This window comes from Apostichopus japonicus, chromosome 7 (assembly GCF_037975245.1).
Source record: "Apostichopus japonicus isolate 1M-3 chromosome 7, ASM3797524v1, whole genome shotgun sequence".
In the NCBI taxonomy this organism is placed as follows: domain Eukaryota; kingdom Metazoa; phylum Echinodermata; class Holothuroidea; order Aspidochirotida; family Stichopodidae; genus Apostichopus; species Apostichopus japonicus.
In genome coordinates, this window is record NC_092567.1 from 25,750,783 (window position 1) to 25,773,218 (window position 22,436).

The 22,436-nt window shown below is 37.0% G+C and overlaps 2 protein-coding genes across 3 annotated transcripts; one reads left to right on the top strand and one right to left on the bottom strand.

The window, feature by feature from the left end:
* Positions 1 to 3,913: 3,913 nt before the first annotated feature.
* Positions 3,914 to 13,380, top strand: LOC139969897 (sialate:O-sulfotransferase 1-like). Its single transcript, XM_071975276.1, has 6 exons — positions 3,914 to 3,961; positions 5,701 to 5,783; positions 6,580 to 6,645; positions 7,291 to 7,482; positions 7,812 to 8,024; positions 8,922 to 13,380. Exons 4-6 carry the CDS (start codon positions 7,347 to 7,349, stop codon positions 9,251 to 9,253), a joined length of 681 nt encoding a protein of 226 aa, XP_071831377.1. The 5' UTR covers positions 3,914 to 3,961; positions 5,701 to 5,783; positions 6,580 to 6,645; positions 7,291 to 7,346; the 3' UTR covers positions 9,254 to 13,380.
* LOC139969895 (sialate:O-sulfotransferase 1-like) lies at positions 11,723 to 21,247 on the bottom strand. 2 transcript variants are annotated; one of them, XR_011793818.1, is made up of 5 exons: positions 20,098 to 21,247; positions 15,923 to 16,102; positions 14,892 to 15,113; positions 13,464 to 14,419; positions 11,723 to 13,352 (listed from the first exon to the last, which is right to left on the bottom strand). XR_011793818.1 is itself a non-coding variant. In XM_071975274.1 (4 exons), exons 1-4 carry the CDS (start codon positions 20,468 to 20,470, stop codon positions 14,085 to 14,087), a joined length of 1,110 nt encoding a protein of 369 aa, XP_071831375.1. In that variant the 5' UTR covers positions 20,471 to 21,247; the 3' UTR covers positions 11,723 to 14,084. The 2 variants fall into 2 exon arrangements, 1 of the variants encoding a protein (XP_071831375.1); XM_071975274.1 differs by having other exon boundaries at positions 11,723 to 14,419.
* Positions 21,248 to 22,436: the final 1,189 nt, after the last annotated feature.

The window sequence follows — 22,436 nt, forward strand, 5'->3', positions numbered from 1 at the left end:
TAGAGAGCTGTATTGAGGTGAGCCCACCCCTCCCCCTTTTTCAACCGCAACCAAAATTCAAAAGTTCAGCATATAAGCAGTCACTTCTAAAATTATTTCTGACTTTTTCCACTGAGCGTCGCCTAGATGATGCAGGTGAATATTGAGGTTGCCCAGCAAGGTTTGAATGACAATCTAGCTGTATGATCATGTTAATTTTCTTCATTTTGGTCTGTTTATTTGTTCTTTTCTTGTTTAGAATGTTTCATCTCTATATTCTTTCAGTCTATCTGTAATGCACTACATTCTAATTATTGTTCCTTTTCATCTTGTTATTGTCTTTATGTCTCTTGTTTCATCGTTGTAGTTTTTGCCCAAATGGCCGACCATACCCATGACCTTTCAGCAGACGCCTCTCAGACTTGTTTAAGTCGCAACAGAAGTGAAAATGTGTACAACATGTTAATACATGAACTGCAATTGACTTCTGCCATAGTTCTTTACGAAATATTTGTGACGCATGCATAAGGCCAGTATCTAAGCAGTTCGTATGCAAATAAGAAAGAGTTGTAGGCGTGGTTGGATACACCCAAAGGCATAGGGCATATCTCGTGGCAGACTTCACGTGAGAGTAATGTGTATCACGTCCTGCAGAAACGTATCGTTTAGCCAGTCAACATAGGACATACACACTCAACCATGTCTTCGAGTGAGGAACAACTGAGATATTTTGATGGATTTCAAATAGCGGTGGGGAATATTTTAAGATAAATGGTTACATTTTCTGCTATCGAAATATCCCTTTGAAGAACGTTCCCTCTTTCTGCGCTAAGCACATTATAAATAACTTTACAAAGATTTTTTCCGGCTGCATATATTCTAATAACTTACTTTTCTGGGGTTTTTTTTCTACTGAGGGGGTCGCGTGGGCGGTGAGTGGGATACTAAGTTGGTGAAAAACATGCAGGGATTATAAACGAATGATTTTTTCTCTTGTTTCTAATGCAATCGCTTTTTGTGTATGATTGATTTGCTTCGAAGAGATATGGTAAAAACTCATGCATGATTGTATATTTGTAACGTGTCAACGTCACCACAATATATATGTTCACCAGTGGAGTTATAGCTCCATAGTTTACCCAAACTGGTAATGATGAAGAGAGCAAGCACCATTATCCTATCGTCTGCCCAGTATGTCGGTTCGAAGCAGGGATCACGTGCACACGCAAAGTGGATCACTTTTCTGTGGTGAGTGATATCATTAAATAACCTTATACAGTTGTAAATTTCATGTTCAACATGGGCAGAGTTGAGGATGCCCCATGCTTACTACCTGAAGTTGAAGAAACGTTAATCATGTTCAGAAGATTATTCCCTTGTGAGGCATGTTATCGATTAACGAACGAACGTAGTCTGCGGTGGGATTAAAAAATATGAAAATAATTCAAGTTCTAGAAGCGGTAAACGAAAAAGTAATTCCATAAAAGAACTTCCTGGTGTCGAAATTTGGTATGGATCACCGATATTGATAATTAATATTCATCCCAAATGTCATTGCATCTAAATGTTGACTTTAACGCAGGTAAATATGTAGGGTTAGTTAAAATTTAACAAATATTTTAACGGAAATTTAGTGGGCCTATTAGTTGAACTTGAAGACAAAAGGAAAGTAAGGAAATTTCAAAAACGGGTGGCTGGATGGTATAAACAGGTGAAAGATCTGGTATATACTTACGTTAAACCTGCATTTTGTGTAAAATGGAAGTTGAGTTTTCGATACATAAAATAACAGACCATCGCTGTCCGATTGAATTAAATCACTGTCCCAGCTGCTGAGTGGTTTAGCAGAAATGTTTCACCGCGGAATATTGTTTCTCAATATACAGTACGTACAGAAGTCAATGTGTGGTCAGTGTGTACCGCTGTCATCGTTTATTTCGATTAGAGGAATTTTCCCAACTGACAGAAATAGAACGAAGGAGACGCGGGAAGTCCAACGTCAAATATTTACATAATAATAAATTAATCCAAACAAATTCTAAATACATTAAAATCAAGAGAGAGACATCATAACTTATTATCACTGACTTGTAAAATCACACAGCGAGCGGGGTACTTTATATCACGCCGTTTTCTATGTATGAACAACACGAGAGCGGCATAAGTCATAATAATTAGATGCCATATTAGTCATTCATTATACATGGCACCTTCAAGTTTCCGTACCATGAACATCCACATTATATATAAATTGAACAGTAGGCGTTTCGTCACCGGATTTTAAGTGTTGCTCTTGCACGACGTCATAAAGAGATCTAAACTTCGCTTTATATTTCTTCTCCAGCAGTCACTTTCGACTAAAAAAGACCGACTATGATACATTTAAACAACCGGTTTGGGACAGTTTTCTCATGCTAATACCACTCTAAACTGTCCTCCCAAATCATGCTTCAAAGCATGTTCATACTGACAGTATGAACAGTTCCTAACTATTCTCTGATCCTAATGCTTAAAACCACTCTATAACGTGTTCTCATATCATGCTTCAAAGCACTATTGCTGACAGTATTAGCAGTTCCTAACCTTTCTCTGACCGTACTAATGCTAATACCTCTCTTAACTGTCCTCCCATATCATGCTTCAAAGCACTCATACTGACAGTATGGACAATTCCTAACCATTATCTGATAGAATCATGATATTCATACTGTTCATACTGACAATACTGGTACTTTGAGAAGCGGGACATGAAAGTACTGCAGCAAAGAAAAAAAAAAGTCGCATTTAACTAGTAACTTATAACACATCCCTAAATGTCTGTGGAAAACGTGGAAAATAAGAACCCCTGGAAACTAGGCCTACTTTGAAAATGCTTTTAACAACCAGTTTTGGGCCAATATATTGTTGACCCTTTAGAGACAAAATGAAAAGAAACAAAAAGTGCATTATGCACATCACATTCCCGATTGCTGAAGGGTATTATTAATTGCAGTATTATCGGAGTCTATAGTCTGCTGTTTTGTTTTCCAACTGTTACATATCTTATTCAAATACCAGGTCCTGGAAAAGATCACCAATTTGGAAGCTATTGTCATTGTGAACGGAAACTTAAATTTTTTAACAAGACATTTGCTAGCGATGGATGGTTCAATGGATTTTCCATTTTGAAGAGCAATTGGATTTGTTGACATTACGTACATTTCAAATAACTATTGGCGACTGTTGCTGATCGACTGAATACTAAAATCGCAAAAGCTTGAAACTCTTGGAGTGCTAATTTAAATCGATTACTAAATAGCGTGTACCAACGGTACGTTTAACCGGAGAATATTAGGTTAAAATTGGAATTGTGTAGAAACACAGCCGTTGGAACAGGTGCTTCCTTAACAGGAGACGCCCTCTCTTACTTGTGGCATTTACATGGAAGGGATTGATAGTGATAAAACTATTTATCACACCGACGTAGAAAGGATAACACTAAAGGCATTGAAGACTCGCCCAAACCGCGTGCAGCCATCTGAAAAAGTTAACTTTCAGTTACTTGCATGTTGAAGTTTTCTGCTTATCGCTACAAAATGCAGACAGTAATGAAACGTGATACCTTGTTATCTTTAGCTGGACCTGAGATGTCCATCGCTGTATCTTTTGTACACTGTGCTGTGGGTATTGACCGCAGCTGTATGTACTGACTGTACACTAGTGTCTATTTACCGAAGGTAGCAAGCTGTGTGCGTATTTTCTGGGATCGATGGTGGTGTCTAACACTTTTGTTACACCTCATTCGAAACTAGGTCAGATTACCGGCATTAGACTTTTCTTTTTGCGCGAGTCTTCACACCCTTTAAAGATACAGAAAGAAAACAGTCTGAGCGAGAACTACTCGATGGTATGACATAAAGGTATTTGCAACTTGGAGACAAACTTAGAAGATAATAATAATAGCAATTATCTTAAACCTTGTGAAAAATACAGAATATTTGAGGTAAGTAGGCGTTGCATATTTATAGTTTATTTATAATCTTACGATAACTACTAGGTACAGGCTTCGTTGTATGCAATACGCATCAAGTCAGGGCCCTTAGAATTAATTGTACGACCATCCTTTGTGAAGACATTAAAGTTCGAAAGAAGTTTATATATATATATATATATATATATATATATATATATATATATATATATATGTTTTGACAGGCTGATAATTAAGTTACCCTTATAAATTAGGATGATCCCCGTTTTCTACCCCCCCCCTTCCCTCCTTGACTTTATTGCTGGAAGTATTCGTGATGGCTCCCGGTCACATTATGAAGTAAAACTAATTAGAATAATCACTAAACTATAACAATTTTACAACATTGCTCTCTCTACAATTTTTAAAATGTTAAGCCTGCATGTTGGTTCTTAATCTAATCTAGTTTTCTTTCTCTTTTCAATAAGCTATTTGAAAAAAAAAGACATGTAAGAATTAACTATGCATATTGTTTTCAGGGTATATATCCCGCACCATGGGGGGGGGGGGGATAGTGAGGAGGGATGGAGGGTGACTTCCCATGCTGATTAAATAATCAATTAATTAAACGTTCTTAGAATTTCTGTAAATGAAACTGGCACACAAAGACGATTGTTACATGAGCTTTTTAATTGTAATAATTGTAAATTAACGAATCATCAAATTATAATACGCCGTGTTATATTTAAGACAAGTGATAGTAAAAATGGTTTCATATAAAAAAAGTCGTTAATCATTTAATTATAGTATATTATGAATAAGGTATAAGATCATCTCTATAAAGAGTCACTATTTGTTCTGAAAAGGTTATTTCATATATTTTATGAACATTTTTTGCAAAACAAATATGTTCAATAAGTACTTGTTATTGTTTTAAATTTTAATAATCTCTAAACTTATTACATATTCCAGTGTACTGGAAATATAATTATACCTAAATCTGATGAAATTATAATTGGTTTGTCACAAAGATTTATACACAACACACGTTATAGTCATCATTTACCAGATTCTTGTACCATTTAAAAAAAATCAATATTTTTTATCTATTCCAGCTCCACATGTATCATGTATATCTGTTACTCATGTAAAAATGGAACCTCGGGTTCAACATGATAGGAAGTTTTCGCAGCATATTGAAAGTTAATTTAATCATGAAGGCTTCACATGTTACCCGAAAAATAATCTTTCCGTGTAAAAAATAAGCTATTCGTAATACGGATTCACCATAGAGCTGGTAAACAACTTTGGGGCATTATTTTTCAAATGAGTCTAAATGAAACAGACATACACTTATTTTAATAATATTAACAATGATAATAATAATAATATACCACATCGGATATTTATTTGATGGGGTTTCATGATTTATTGAAATGCAAAAATTAATCACTTTGTCTTTTATTTAGTTTAATAAAGTTTTTAATTATTAAATACTTTAGGAGAGAACCGTAACCTTTTCGAAGTTTGTATGTAATAGACTTTCACCACGCACTCACAACACAAGTTTTTAAATTAATAAGTTTAACATAGGCCTATTAGTTTTTCAGGAATCGAATAACTTGTATGTTTTGTTATAATTTTATTTACAGATCAGCGGCAATGCATCGGTTTCATTATTCTTCTGGTTTTCTGCGGATTTTTATCTATTCCTCTTCATTGTTGTGCTTTGCTTGTTTCTTTCTCATCATTTCATCACCGCAACAAATTAGCAACCAACGAACAGAGGCGCTCCTGCAACCAAAGATCCAGCACATACTTGAGGAGAAAGTACGCAGAAATCAACAACTTGAAGGTACTACTATTAAGACTCACATTTTGTGTAAAATTTACTACAATCTGGTCAAAAAATATAAAATATTTATCAGTTAAAGATAAGATTAGGGAAATGCAGATATATGGTCCGTGACTTCAGTTTAGCAAAAATAGCGAGGAGTATGATATAAATAGGTATAATGTTTATAAGTATACCAAATCAAATACATTATATAATGACTTTAGAAATACAATATTATATATATATATATATATAAACATACATATATATATATATATGTATATGTATATATATATATATATATATATATATATATATATATATATATATATATATATATATATAAGCAAGTAATGATCCGCCTAGTCCAATGCAGAGGTTTTATTTCCACAATTTGATATAACCTTTTACTAATTAATAATTGAAACATTCCTTCTGCAATTTGGAGCAAAACTTAACTGATGAGAATATTTAAATTAGCCTTGTTTCATATGAATTCAAATTGATATTGATCGGTCCAACAATCGGTAATACAACTGCCTCCCCACTCCCCTTCCCTCATTAGAGCAAAACAACCTCAGAAATAGAAATGATATCACAACATAAAGCCTATAGCGGTATATAAGGTATAGGGCTGCCTTGCATGGTTATAGTTTACCATTGTTTCAATGTACCTCTATAAAACATGAATGTAATTGTGGGTACCAGGGGTAAGAGGTCTCCTCTTGACTGCCCATGCATGTCGGGGCCCTTATCTGAATGGACAGGACAATCTAAATACATATCCTTATCTTTATGCTGTTGTCCATCACAGGTACACGTGTCAAACGGATTGTAGAGTATGACGTCATCGAATATCTATCCCGTCTTCCTGAAGTCAGTAAGTAATATCAAAATAAAATAATTATATAACATAAAATACAAGACCTAACGTGCTCGTATGTTTGATTGTTTTGTTCTTTTTTGTGGGGGGGGGGGTGGGCAGGGGGAGGTGGAGGGTGGGAGTTGCTGCTGTTGTTTTCTTCTTACGTATGCAAGAACCAGTTTTCATGCTCTATGGTTGTCGATGATGAAGCTAGAAAATATAACAGTTTTAAAAACCGCCATTCATGGATGACAGGACATTAGGAAATCCTCAGTTTTGGCCGACATTTGGATATTTTAATCCTAACCATATTTTGTTTACGGAACTGTACCATTGTGTCTAGAATTTAACTCACGACCCCATCTTTTTAATTTCCTTATTTTACGAATGTGTTTGAATGAAACATCCTAATGATAACGGTTAATAGTAATCTACTATACACATTTATAACGTTAACTTAGTGATTCTAAACATCCTGTGTACGTATATCATTGTTTAGTTATATTCTGCAGCTTTGGTACAATGTACAGATTGAACCTTATAATTGCATTAGTGCATGTTACCATGGTACCAGAAACTGTACAATTATTTTGGTTTTCCAACCTGCTTCTCAGATCACTTTTTTTGTATTTTTATATATACATTTTTTTTTTATTCTAGACAAAACAATCTGCTCTCCAATTTTAGAGGCCATTAAACTTCAACCTATTTATTCGATGCCGATCGTTGCACTAGCCAGCTTTCCTCGCTCCGGAAACACCTGGTCACGGTCATTAATACAGATAGCTACACAAATATACACAACGAGTGTATATTGGAAAGACGAGGGGAAGCTACCCAGGGCAAATACAAGTAAGTTGAAGTAAGTAAGTTATTACCTCTAACAGGATCGAATTACCTTCATTTCAAATTAATCAATATATATATATATATATATATATATATATATATATATATATATATATATATGTATATATATATATATATATATATATATATTTGTGTATGTGTATATATATATATATTTGTGTATGTGTATATATATATATATATATATATATATATAAATATTTGTGTATGTATATATATATATATGTCTATTTGTGTGTGTGTATTTCTTTTAAGTTTTGTAATATTTTGTTAATATCAAATCTAAATATCACGATTGTGTCCTTGTTTAGTTTTTCAGGGAAATAAAGTTGATTACCAGAATGGACAAGGTGTTTGTACAAAAACACACGAACATGACAACTTGACCCTACGAGAATTTAAAAATGGCGCTATACTACTAATACGTGACCCACTAAAGGCCGCTGTATCCGATTTCGTGAGGTGCGGCCATGATCATAATCTAACTACGGAGGATGTTGGAAGACATCTTGAATCCAATGATGGTGAGTTATTGGCTGACAATATTGAGTTATAGTTTCTTATAAGAGGTCAAACATTACAGTTTGCTACGAAGTACAAAACGACACACTCATTATATTTTCACAAAAACTTTTGCAAGGCAAATCTGCTATGAAATATATCATGATCTGTCGACGTTTAAGTTTAATATTTTACACAGGCATTAGAAGTGAGAGGGGTTAACTATAAATGATATCGAAGAATATTTTTTTTCGTTTTCATAACATCAAACTTGAGGACAAATGAAGATTTTAGAGAGGGCGGTATTTCCTATAATTGTTTCCGGGTCGCCCTGGCCCGCGACGCCACTGACGTCACAGTTTAAGCAGGAGTCTGCAGTTTATTATCCAGTAGGATAATGTTGTGGTTTCCTAATTTAAAGTGACGTCCCGGCAATATTATATATTGTTTGGGGCATTCGTTGTTATAGGTAAAAACATCTGTTGTTGTTTACTTGAGACTTACTATAATCAATATGAGTTTTTTTGTTTACAGATCTAATAAGTAAATAGCTGCTACCATTCTCCGTTTCCAAGACGCACGGAGCAATAATAATAATAATAATAATAATAAAAGAGAGAAAAAAGAAAAAAAGAAGTTAAAATAATAACTGGTTAGTGCGTTTGTTACATACAGAGTTGACCTGCATGTCTCACTACGTGTGAATAATTATACAATAAGGTGGCGCACTATCAGAAAAGAATCATTTCTGAACAATTGACACCAATGGTCACAAGAAGTCATAAATGAAGTATTGACGGTTCCAGAACATAACCATATGTACACAGTTATTTTTTATCCTTCATAGCTTCGTGTGAAAGTAAAAAAAAAAGAGAAGTGTTTTATGGTTCTTTAGAAGCTTGTTCTCTTACCTTTTTCAGATAAATGGAAATCCTTTCAACGAAGGCGGTACGACGTGTGGACATCGATGGCAATGACTTGGATATCTGCCGATCTGCCATTGTTAATAGTGTATTACGAAGATTTGAGAGACAATCCAACAAGGGAGCTATTACGAATGGTCAAATTCTTAAAACAACCGATTGATTTGATTAGAATACAATGTGCGGTCTTTGAAAACCCTCTCAGAGAACACAGATTTAATTTTAGATTACCAGTCAGGGATATTAGTATGCACCATTATATTGCCACAGTAAATGAAACACTAATGAGCTTCGATTCTAGACCACTGCCTTCCTATGGCAGTACATAACTTTCAAGAACTGAAAAAACATTAAATGTTTAAAAATAATAAAGACTGGTTTGTTTCGTTCTTATAAGAAAGAAGCACCTTGATGCACCTGGTTGTGGTTGTAGTAATTTTCTTACAAACATTGTATTTTTGTATTTTGTTTTATTTTTTACAGTTATTACAGTTTCAAACCGGATTGCATTTGTCTTAACGTTCATTGGTTGATTTGAGCTGGTAGGAGGTGCCTTGCACAATCAAAGAACATTTCAAACATTAATCAGACTGTATATATTGAAGGGTCAATTTGTTAACTACCTCAAGAAGATTTCCTGTGATCATGTGATAAAGTTCCATTAATTTCATCAGACTGCGATACACCTACATTCCATCATTTTTAACTAATAATTGTTTTTACATTATAATGCTATGTGTCACTTTCGTGCTCAGTACAATGTCAGACGATAAACCGTAAAGTGTCCCGTGGGACCCAAAAGTGGGCTACGAAAACTTTGTTGTGGCCTTTTTCCCGTAGAAAAATGTTACCTACAGTTTTTCAGAGCTTCCAAACGGAGGTGGATTACGCTAAGGCTAAGTTATTGTTTTTTTTAACATCAAGTCCTCGGGCGTAGACCTTTCATGTATTCCGAACATTATTTTGAGCACAGTTTGCGGACCGACTACCGTAAAATATACCGTCATTGGGGTAGGACACGCACTGGTCTCGGAGGAGGCTTTGAAGGGGGCGGGAGGGGGGAGGGCGTTCGACAGGAGGGCGTCTGGGGGTATTTTCCCTTACGATACAGAAATATGCTTGTCGTCTTTCTCTGTTGGCGGTGCGATACGAGCTTTCAATGCCAGCTCATATCGGCCAGAGCTTGGTCAAGCTAGCTGCTCTCGTGGTCTTACGCCCCTCGCATCACTATATATGGTTGTGTTGTAACGAGAAAACTGGTGTAGATAGCTTATCATTATTTTGTTGTTAACAAGTACTTTAAACTCAAGTTGGCTCCCAATACATTATTTTCCATGAGACGTGTCATGGGGTTTTCGGAAGTAATTTGGAAGTAATAACGTGATTGGCTAAAGTAGACACTCCTATTAAAGCATCATTGGGTTAATGTTTACGAACAAATGGCAGCACCTGGTCTGACCAGTCAGTTGCGTGACGTCATTAGTTCCTGTATGTACCAGATGAGTTGAAACATTCTATCGCGGCGTAGAGGAGTGGGTTAGTGGGTGAGTGGATGAGTGGGTGAACCATGTCAGAAATGAACTGAAAAGGGGTTAGAATCCATTATTCCTACTGGTTTACATAAATTAAATTTGAGAAACCCTGTTATTTAATGTACAATAAATGCGGTGTGTGGTTATGTATGATCCGAATAGTGTTTGTAACTATGTATGGCCATAACCAAAGAATTTTCTCGACCATTTTGCATCCTCTGATCGCGACCAGTGGAGGCGCTACGCGAGGCATGAGGGGGAATTTTGCGCCCCCCCCCCAGATTCCCCTCTCTGCGCCAGATGCACCCCGTCCCCGGCGCCCGATAACCAGATCTGGTACTTATCTGAAATATATAGAGCTAGGCTATTTGAAACAGCTTCAAATGCCTACCAAAGTCGACCGCTAATTCATTTCTTATCGGCTCAACGCCGCCGGCGATCAGTTTGTCAAACTTTCAAAAACACTTCTTGCTCACAATAAACTTGCAATATTTTAGGAAGGTTAGATATGTGAAAAATTGTCAAAAGATAGCACCATTTGCTTCTATAGTCATTTAACTTGCAGACAATTCCCAAATGGGGAGGGGAATATTCCCTTCCCTTATACCCACCCCTTTATCAGTGTTATAATTTTTACCCCAAGAAAAATATTCCTTGTCCTCTAGTTGCCCCCCACCCCCCCCCCCCCCCCCCCGATTGCCTAGGTCTGTGCCGCCACTGATCGTGGCATTATAACAAGATGGCCCGGAGGTAATCTAGTTGATTCAAAAACAAAAACTAACATTCCATCCTTTTAAGTGTCATGACTATGAGTATAGATTTGTGCACGGTTAACATGAACAGTATAAAAGTGTCGCTGTGTGTAGTACGTATGTTAACAATAAACTAGATTAAAGAACAGTTCTCTCCTCTCTTTTTATTTTCATTTTTATTATCACTATTTTATAAATTAGGCCTACAAAATAGGAGATGAAAATAAATAGAAGTTCCCATTGGAGTATCATATTTAATTCTTACACATTTTATCTTTGTTCAATAGAAATGTTTGCATTAATTGAAAACTGTAACGTCACAATGCTGAACGGTGTATTTAACCTGTCTGGGCTTAGAACAGGTATATATATTAATTTCGTTTTGATTCTTCTAAGGTGTTTTTCTTAATGTGGGGGGAGGGGTGCGATTTCCTCGCTTTCATTTGAAGGATAAGGTTGATCGAAGATTAGTTGGAAAATAACGGATGATTAATAAGCTGACAAAATATTGAAATATTTTCACCGAAATGTAATTTAATACTTAACTCAATACAGTATAAGCATACGCAAAACGAACTTCGTATTGTATTGAAAGTCATCTGTACTGGCCACAATTTAAATGCTAAAAAGTGCTAGAATTTTTGAGGCACTGATCCTTAAACTTATTCCCAGCCAATCGAGGAGTACCAAAGTAGATCATTTATACGCTTAGTATGTGTGAGTATCATACAGTGGCAGTTATCAAATACTTGAATTTCAAGCACATTTCGAGACAACACTGTTGACTTTTGAAGTGAGAAATAGACCAAGTCCTGCAGCATGATTGGCCTCCCCAACCAGAAATGGACCCATACCCCCTCCCCCCCCCCCCAATTGTTGTCAGTCATTACGCTTTAGGTGACAAGGTAGAGAAATATGACATCATCGAATTACTCGGGCTTGCAAATTAATTCTTTTTTTTTTCACATACAACTCTTTTTTTTTTACTTTTCTTGATAGGCTAAGATTGGTAAACTAATGGTTCTAAAATAGTGAGCTTTGAATATTTGCCCTAACATCGACACTGTTTGGAACTTAGCAACAGTGGACCGTACGTTCATCTTGTAAAACATAAGAAAGAAATAAGAAAGGATAATAGTTAGATGCTTTTTCCTTCACTAGTATTATGACGTCACAAATTGAAAACATGATAGTCCCTGGAAACACCGTTTTAACCAAGAGTTAGTGACATACTTTTATAATCTAATACAGAGCGCGGCTATTCTCAGCTGTCTAGAGAATTTGTCCATAACAAATATCTCTTTCATCTCAGTAAAGACACACTGGCGGTTGCATTTGTGTCTCCTTTACGGTTCCTCTAAATCAAACGTTACATTTTCAAGCTGTCAACCCTAAACTTCCATTTTCTTCCTGTCAACCCTAAGCTGCCATTTTCAAGCTGTCAAGCCTAAGCTCCCATTTTCAAGCTGTAAACCCTTAGCTTCTATTTTCAAGCTGTCAACCCTAAGCTTCCAGTTCCAAGCTGTAAACCTAAGCTTCCATTGTTTTCCTGCCAATCCTAAGCTTCCATTTTCAAGCTGTCAAGCCTAAGCTTCCATTTTCAAGCTGTCAAACCTAAGCTTCCATTTTCAAGCTGTCAAGCCTAAGCTTCCCTTTTCTTGTTCTCAACCCTAAGCTTCCATTTCAAGCTGTCAAGCCTGAGCTTCCCATTTTCAAGCTGTCAACCCTAAGTTTCCATTTTCTTCCTGTCAAACCTAAGCGTCCATTTTCAAGCTTTCAATCCTAAGCTTCCATTTTCAAGCTGTCAAGCCTAAGCTTCCATTTTCTTGTTCTCAACCCTAAGCTTCCATTTCAAGCTGGCATGCCTGAGCTTCCATCTTCAAGCTGTCAACCCTAAGTTTCAATTTTCAAGCTTTCAAACCTAAGCGTTCATTTTCAAGCTTTCAACCCTAAGCTTCCACTTTCAAGCTGTCAAGCCTAAGCTTCCATTCTGAAGCTGTCAACCCTAAGCTTCCATTTTCTTCCTGTTAACCCTAAGCTTCCATTTTCAAGCTCTTAAGCCTATACTTCCATTTTCTTGCTGTCAACCCTTAGTTTCCATTTTAAGCTGTCTAGCCAAAGCTTCCATTTTTAAGCTGTCAACCCTAAGCTTCCATTTTCAAGCTGTCAACCCTAAGCTTCCATTTTCAAGCTCTTAAGCCTATACTTCCATTTTCTTGCTGTCAACCCTTAGTTTCCATTTTAAGCTGTCTAGCCTAAGCTTCCATTTTCAAGCTGTCAACCCTAAGCTTCTATTTCTTGCTGTCAACCCTAAGCTTCTATTTCTTGCTGTCAACCCAAAGTTTCCATTTTAAGCTGTCAAGCCTAAGCTTCCATTTTCAAGATGTTAACCCTAAGCTTCCATTTTTCTGGCTGTCAACCTAAACTTTCATTTCAAGCTGTCAATCCTAAGCTCTTATTTTCTTCCTGTCAACCCTAAGCCCCAATTTCTTCCTGTCAACCTAAGCTTTCATTTTCAAGCTGTCAACCCTATAAGCTTCCTTTTTCAAACTGTCAATCCTAAGCTTCCATTTCCTTCCTGTCAACCTAAACTTTCATTTTCAAGCTGTCAACCCTAAGCTTCCATTTTCTTCCTGTCAAGCCTGAGCCCCATCTTCAAGCTGTCAACCATTTACTTCCAACCTTAAGATTAGACGTCAACTTCATAGTTGCGATCAGTATAAGCTTCCAACTCTAAGCTTTCACCGTCAATTTTAATAAACTTCACCACATATTAATTAAAGAAGAATGGGTATTGATATAGAGTTATGCATACATTTTCTAGAATTCACTTAACATTATGTTAAATATATCTATATAATTAGAGTTAGTACAATTTATTTCCATGTAGGTAACGGCCTCAATCCCCTCGTTTGTATGGTTTGATTTACCTCTTGTATATATGTGGTCATTAGTTTATTCATTTCGTCAGTGTAAGGGTCAAAGGTCAGAGCATTATCCACGTGATCCAGCGGATAAGCTTGGATGGAACAGCTGATCCTTTCATCATCTTGTTGGGTATTTAAGAATACGATAATCCGGGTGGTTTCTTGGACTGGCTGATCAAAGAAATATTCATAACTGACTATTAAAAGTCTTTTGGCGTATGTCACCCACTGTATCGCGAATGATCTCCAGTTACCGACCTCTGTTTGAAAAAATGACTTCCAATCTGTAAATAGTAAAGAAAATTACCTTAGACAACCTGTTAACGACTAGGTAAGTCTAAATTATTGGTATCATTATTTTATCTTAAAAACGTATCGTGTAATAATAATAATAATAATAATAATAATAATAATATATATATATATATATATATATATAAATATATATATATATATATATATATATATATATATATATATATATATATATATATATATATATATATATATATATATATATATATATATATATAGTAAGTTGCATAATTAGCACCATATTGCATCCAATCGCCCTCAAGTTTACCAAAATATCTCAAAGGAGATAGGTCACCCTTCCAAGTATAGGCCCCTCCCCTGTGAGACATACCATCTTAGCCACCCCCCCATCCCCAGTACCAAATTTGTGGTTGAGCCCCTAATGGTATGACATATGTTCAACCACTTGCCAACAAATTGCGTTAAGATTCGAATGGTTACCTGGTTGTTGGAACCAGCTGGCAAGTTCTTCCTGTGTAAACGTTCTGCCTGGTTCAGCTTCTTTCTTCCTTCTGATATACTCAGCTGCGATCATTCTACGAGGATTTCTTATCACCAGTAGAGCTCCACCTTCAAAAGTTACTATATGCTCCGGCTGAGCTATCTGTGTTTTAGCGAAAACTGTCCTGCCGAGCTTATAGTCAACAGTGGAACCGAGGAAGACTAGAAAAGAGCGAATTAATTGATAACTAATTTTAATACTTAAATACATCTGATAGCGTATCAGAGTCAAATTCACCGCATCCGCCGTGACTACTAATCTACAGTATCTACATAGCTCACGTGGCTTTCCATCGTCCTCCACTACTGAAGGATTAGGGTCCACTGAATGTTATGTGAAGACGGGGAGGGGGGTAAACGTCTGATACCAAATGCCCAAAGGTTTCCCTTGTATCCATCATAGCTAGTATTAAAATGCAATTATTTGATATATCCGAGGCCTGGGTTCACACGGCATTTTGTCCCTCTTGTATGTGGTCACGACACTGTGCAGTCATCGTTTACTTTGCAATACTTAGGTATAGTTAATATCTCCGATGTAATGTTGATCATAACCACGTATTGTTACACTAATTATTTGTTTGTTACATTATTGTTTTCTCTTTCTGTCTGTTTTGTCCGTGTGAAACATGTAAATCCCATTTAATATAATACAGGCAAATATTTCTGAAGATATCCCATTGATATATCAGAACTATATTTTACGTTTAATTTACTTTGTTCAAGCTATAGGTTACGAGATCACAATGGTTTAACAATAAATAATATATATATCATAATATATAATGATAATATATATATATATATTAAGTTGCATAATTAGCACAATATTGCATCCAAGCGCCCTCAATTTTACCAAAATATCTCAAAGGAGATAGGTCACCCTTCCAAGTATAGGCTCCCCTATGAGACATAACATCTTGTTTGCCACCCCCCCCCCCATCCCCAGTACTATATATAAATATACATACCACCTGATTTTGCTCTCGGATAATTCCCCTCGTTTGAATCCCAGGTCCCAGTGTATATTCCAGTAGCAGCTTGGAGTCTCTGACGTAGGATGATGTCACCGGATGACATGTAAACGGCGAGAGCTACTAGTGGCATTGCGTGATCCGGTTGGAACTCTACCTTTGCACATTTTTCATAACCTGTACAAGAGAAAAATTTGCAAATGGTGAAAATGAAAATGACAAAAAATGCATGCCGAAGTACACATATACGTGCAGGGTCTTCGAAACTGTGGTGGATGAGGTGGGCGGGGGGGGGGGGGGGTGGGAGGATGGTCCTTTAATAATCGTCATCAAAATGATTTACAAATAGACTCACTAAATCTACGAGGGCGTTAAATCGACATAGGCGGTACTTTACAACATCACTGAACATTGTTCAGACTCCAGCCCTCACCCACTCATTAAACCTGTGTTTGGGGGCCATCGACGGTTTAAATAATCACACAATTAAACGCGTTCAATGATTCAAATTGCTTCTGTAACGAGGACTCAATTAATACACAAACTCAAACAACGCAGTGGGTCATTAATGCACATAATCATTAGTACAGTGTATAATGACATATTATAAACACATGTTGTATAGTGCAATCTTTATCTTATCTTGAACTTGGTCAAAATTCGCGATGTTTATAATCGGTTGCGACATTGCTATCTTATCAGCTGGAATGAAGCTACAAGAATGGGGTAGATAAGTGTCCGGGTCACTGCCACCTGGTTCCGCATCCAGGACACAGCTGGTAGTCACGGTTCGTGTAGCAGGTATGGTGACTTTCTGACCATTTATTGCATGGCTATATCTTGTATTACATCGGTCGTATTTACGTCTACGGCCCACCCTAAATGTCACTGAAGAAATAATGTTCTGCTTTTGTGTCGAGGAAGAAATGAATCGGCTTACCGAAGTTACTATTTTTAAAGAAAGTTATTTAATATAAAAATAACTATAATAATAATAAAGGGGGAAAAACCTTACACCCGAAACTGTTTTCTTAATGGCGCACACTACACTGTTAATGCACTTGTTTAGCCTCGACAATTTCGAATTGCGATCAAGAGGCTGGGAGCAATATTTCGCCTGACGAGGTCTGTACCACAAGTACCAGTTACCTAAATAAATCTGCAACTCGAGTTCCCGAATATAATATGCAAAACAGGCCAATGATAGGTGTATTTACAAAAGATAAGTATATGGGTTCATATACAAGGATTTGTTTTGGTTTAGTGGATTTATGGACTTTCTTGCTGATTTTGTTACACTGCAAAACTAAGACCATGACTGCAACAGAATAAAACAATTTAGTAAGAATAAATATTGGTTCCTATTTTATTGACTTAAAGGGAGTTATCATTCGTATTATACGCTCTTTAACGTATTCTAATAATCATATTCGAACATGTCCGTCTATTGGGCGACTATGTAGGTCGTTCAGAAGGTGCTTGATCTACGTCAACAGATGTATTTCTTTCAGGGTCATATTCAGTTTTTTATATCGAAAAACAATTATTGATGAAAACTGATCTCAATTGAAAGTTCATAGCTCCGTCGTTCTGAACTTACTATTTCAAGACGTAAAAATTAATCAAGCAGACATCAACGAGGAATGTGTTTCCATCAGAGGCAAAGGTTATTTGTATTTGGCGCTTAAAAGTAATCATCTGTAAACCTGAGTGTCCTTGTTCATATTAAAGTAGAAAAACTAACTTTACTTAGATTTGACACCTATATAGTTTCAGATACATGTCTGCAAAATGTGTCCATCTTTAGTGTAAGCTCATTATGATGTATGAAAAATGTCTTGAGCAGACTTTAGTTTGGGGCGCCAAGTCTGTATTTAACATGTGTCGCAAGTATTCATATATTCCCACTGCCAGTCATTGTAGTTATAACTCTAACTTACATGTGTTATGTAAATAGTCTATACCTGATTGTAGTTGGCATATTATTAGCTCATAGGTTTATATCGTAGGCTGCCAGAGGGTAGCCTACCTTATCTAGCAGTGATGCCGTACAATGCATGCCCACTGCCAGTCATTGTAGTTATAACTCTAACTTACTATGTTCTATGTATTCATGCATCCCCACTGCCAGTCATTGTAGTTATAACTTTAACTTACCATGTTTTATATATTCATGTATTCCCATTGCCAGTCATTGTAATTATAATTCTAACTTATATGTTCCATGTATTCATGTATTTCCATTGCCAGTCATTGTAGTTATAATTCTAACTTAACATGTTTTAGTATTTATGTATTCCCATTGCCAGCAACTACTGTAGTTATAACTCTAACTTAATTACATGTTCTATGTATTTATGTATTCCCATTGCCAGTCATTGTAGTTACAACTCTAACTTACATCTTACATGTATTCATGTATATTCCCATTGCCAGTCATTGTAGTTATAATTCTAACTGACATGTTCCATGCATTCATGTATTCCCATTGCCAGTCATTGTAGTTATAATTCTACAGTAACTTAACATGTTTTAGTATTTATGTATTCCCATTGCCAGCAACTATACTGTAGTTATAACTCTAACTTACATGTTCTATATATTTATGTATATCCTTTGCCAGTCAAGGGCGTAGGAACCGGGGGGCGCCAGCCCCCCCAGTGAAAAATATGGGGGGGCGGAAGTATCGTTCCGCCCCCCCCCCCCCGCTCCGCAAGTCAGAAAACCCCTTTTTCATTTCCAAATGAGAAAAAAATCTCATTTGAAGCACCAAATTGCATCTAAGGCCAGGTGAAAATGCAAAATTCTTTACAAAATGGAGTGGGTGTTGAAGTGTGCTATATTGCACCAAATTGCATCTGAGGCAACCTGGAAATGCCAAAAAATTCCAAAGGGGAGGGGGACACCCCCTCCCCTTAGACCCCTCCCCCAGGCCGGCCATCAGTCTTCAGACCCCCCACTCAAAAGTACCTTCCTACGCCACTGTTGCCAGTCATTGTATTTATAACTCTAACTTACATGTTCCATGTATTCATGTATATTCCCATTGTCAGTCATTGTATAGTTATTACTTTATAACTTATCATGTTTTATGTAAATTGTCAATGCGAGATTACAGTTATTATAGTATCTCACGAGCTACCATCTTTGTAGGACCGGGGACTGTCGCACGTACAATGTATGAAGCCAAAAGACTGCACACATTGAAGTCATAACAGTAACTTATAATATGTATTGCCCTGCAAGACCATATGGAAGTTATTATAATATCTGATGGGTTAACATCTTAGACCTACATGTATATAGCCACACGTTATCCCTGACGTGAAATGTCGCACGTAGTACCCTGCATGTATATTCATAGTCAGCTATATTGCATCTTACCATTTTTCATGGCATGTTGCAGTTAATTGTTACTATATCAAACAGGTTTTTAATATGCAAATATCCCTATACGTTGCCAGATAGCATTACCTACCGGAAAATACCGCACTGTTCATGGATTCCATGGCAACCACGTTCAAAGTAGGCCTATCCTCAGCAAAACAAGATTTATATACAATGAATACAACCAGCTCATGAATACGAGTACAAGTCAATTTCCCTTGATAAGAGTATACAACTAAGATTACAAGACTCTAGGAGTGTTAGCCTAGTGATGCCTTTCAATCACAAGGTCCCGAGTTCGAGTCAATCCAAGATTAATGTATGTCGTCCAGTTACAGAGTTGTTGACAATTGACAATTCATAATCATGGACGTTAAATATGAATCTAAGAGACTGACTTCGGTCAGCTTGCGGCTTTGATAAGCCAATGACGGCTTCTTCGCGAGTTCCTGCTTGCAGGAGGATCTAAAATACATACTGTACATACAAGACATTACGGAGGAGTACAAGGTTCTAAGCGAGACTAATTACGAGTACTTAATATTGCACTATATAGTATCCGTACTATAGATTTACTCGAGAACGAAAAAATCTACGAAGGTAAGTACGGGTACAGAGTAGAGAGAGTACGTGTATATACTAGCCTATACGAGCTCGAGAGCCGGACCTACCACGAGCCTGTCGTCAACACCAGAATGTAGGCCTAGTTATCATAGTGACAGATATATACCTTACATGTAGGCCTATACTTATTCGTAGTATGGATAGTACATTAGGCTACTTACCGGGGAACGCTACACGTTCGGGATCGTGGTATGAAACTTCTGATCCACCTGACACTACCTGAACAGGAGCCACTGGATCATTTTGGACTGCTATAGGATCCGCTGCTACCACTGGTGGATTCACCGGTTCTACTATTGCTACTTTGGCTTGTTCAATCACTGGTTTATCATTTTGTTTAAGAACTAACGGTGCCGCATTAGGTATGTGTTCTTCTGTCCTAAATCCAGAGCTGACGATCCCACGCGAATTCATTTCCAGTTCTTCGTTAAATGAATCCTTTTGCGATAATATGTACAGACATGAAATACAGCCAAGGACCGACACGATCGGCAGATGATTTCTCTTTAACATCGCTAAGAGTGAACACTTCATTTTTATTTGGTTTCGTTAGGTGCAAGATTGTAAAATAATCTATTGAATTCAGAAGGAACAGTCAAATACAATCAGAATAATCAAGTAAACAATAACAACACTATAACGCTAACATGAACCTTAAATTGTCCAGATGCAAGGAAATTTCCAAACGAGCATTACCGAATCGTAGCTATAAGTTTCACCAGCACAAACTTGACGGTTAACACCAATCAGCGTTGTCGTTCTTACCACTATTTATGTGTTAGGGCACTTATTTTCAATGCTTCCTATTACAACTTACTGTCAACAGTCACCTCCTTGCTAACAAAATAAAGTGAAAACAGGCCTATACCTCGCTTACCTTAGTTCAACACAATGACTTTGAACTTATTTCAACAAAGACCCAGACCTACCTAGAACAAACAATACCACGTAGCCTAGTGTAGCGTCACCAACAACATACCGCAAACTATACATTGACGGTAAGTCAACACACCAACAATTGGTCGCGTACAGACTGTTATTCATATTTCCGTTTGCCTTTCCTGGCCTTTGCGCCTCGCACCTGAAGCCATTGAAATTCATTAACTTCCTTTAAGTTCAGTTAGTGAATTCATCAGTTAATCAACAGTGTTCCTTAATCACCGTTCAAGGGTGCTACTGGTGGAGTTCCTGTAGAATTTAATCTGAACCAGACAGCCTGATATAGGAAGTGAAGTTCGACTTTGTGTGATAAAAATGCTATATGTTACTTGATGCATGTCTATATCTATTTCTGATCCAGGGTTCACCAAAATACGAAACCTAGCACAGGTGGTTTTGTAGCAGACAGCAGCAAACGACTTAACCCACGTCAGTCCTGTGATAATTAGCTTTGATTTGTTCCTACCGTGTTTCCTTTAAATGTCGTTCGTGGTATATCAGTTCAAAATTTCTCAGTTTCAGATTATAACTTGAATCCTTTTTTTTTTTTGATGGCTCTATCTATCTTACTTGTCCCATAATTACTTTAAAGCCTATTTGTGAACTTATAGGCAAAAATTATTGACATGTAGTTCAGCTTTACCCTATTATCCATTCTTTGCTCAGATATGGTAAGTGCTTAGGGTTCTAGCATAGATACTTAGCACATCATGTCGAAGATCACAGAGTAGGCATATATGTATATGAAATTCAACGATATTAGCCAATTCTCGCGGAACCGCTACTACTGCACAATGTGTGTAACATCGAGGACACCTAGGTTCTTATCGTGGTTATGCGGTCAAATGGTGATGTTAGTTACTTGTTAAGAGCAAGGAACTCAATGCCCTGTACCGAGATGTTATATAGTAGCCTTCAGAGAGTGATGCTGTTATTATTATCTAAGGTGTGCCAAGGGCGGCCCGGGTGGATCCGGGATTGAAAAACGGAGGGTGTAAAGTCATCGGGTCTTTGAAGCCAACTCATCACATGTAAGGGTTCGGGGGGGGGGGGGGCTCTAACAATAAACAAAGTTGAAATGATACTATCTAGTTATTACTATATCTACACGCAAGGTGGTGCTATATTTTTAGGTGTTTGTTTAATGTAAAGTTGACACGGCGAGAAGATAAACCCCCACGCCCCATCCGTAAATATGGTACAATGTGAAGCTTCATGATCAAGAAGCTTACAATGCTTCTTGGTTTGCACTGTATTGGTCCTTGCATTTGCCTATCCTTATAGCCTGGCTGTTTGTTCCATACTTAACGAGAGCGTTTACTTTTATATCATATCTACTGATTGTTTAACTGTTCTAAGTTTCATGGATAACAATAAGGCAATCCTTAGTTGAAGTGGCACTAACTTTAACAGTTGAAGTGATTGGCTCAATACTTGTGTCCCGTAACATTTTTTCTCGAGTCGTTTTTGCACATGATGGTGTTACAGATGACGTTAGTGAGGGGTGGGGGTGGGGGTGTTACAGAAGGGTCTGTCTCTCGACCCATCTACGGGCCTGAGT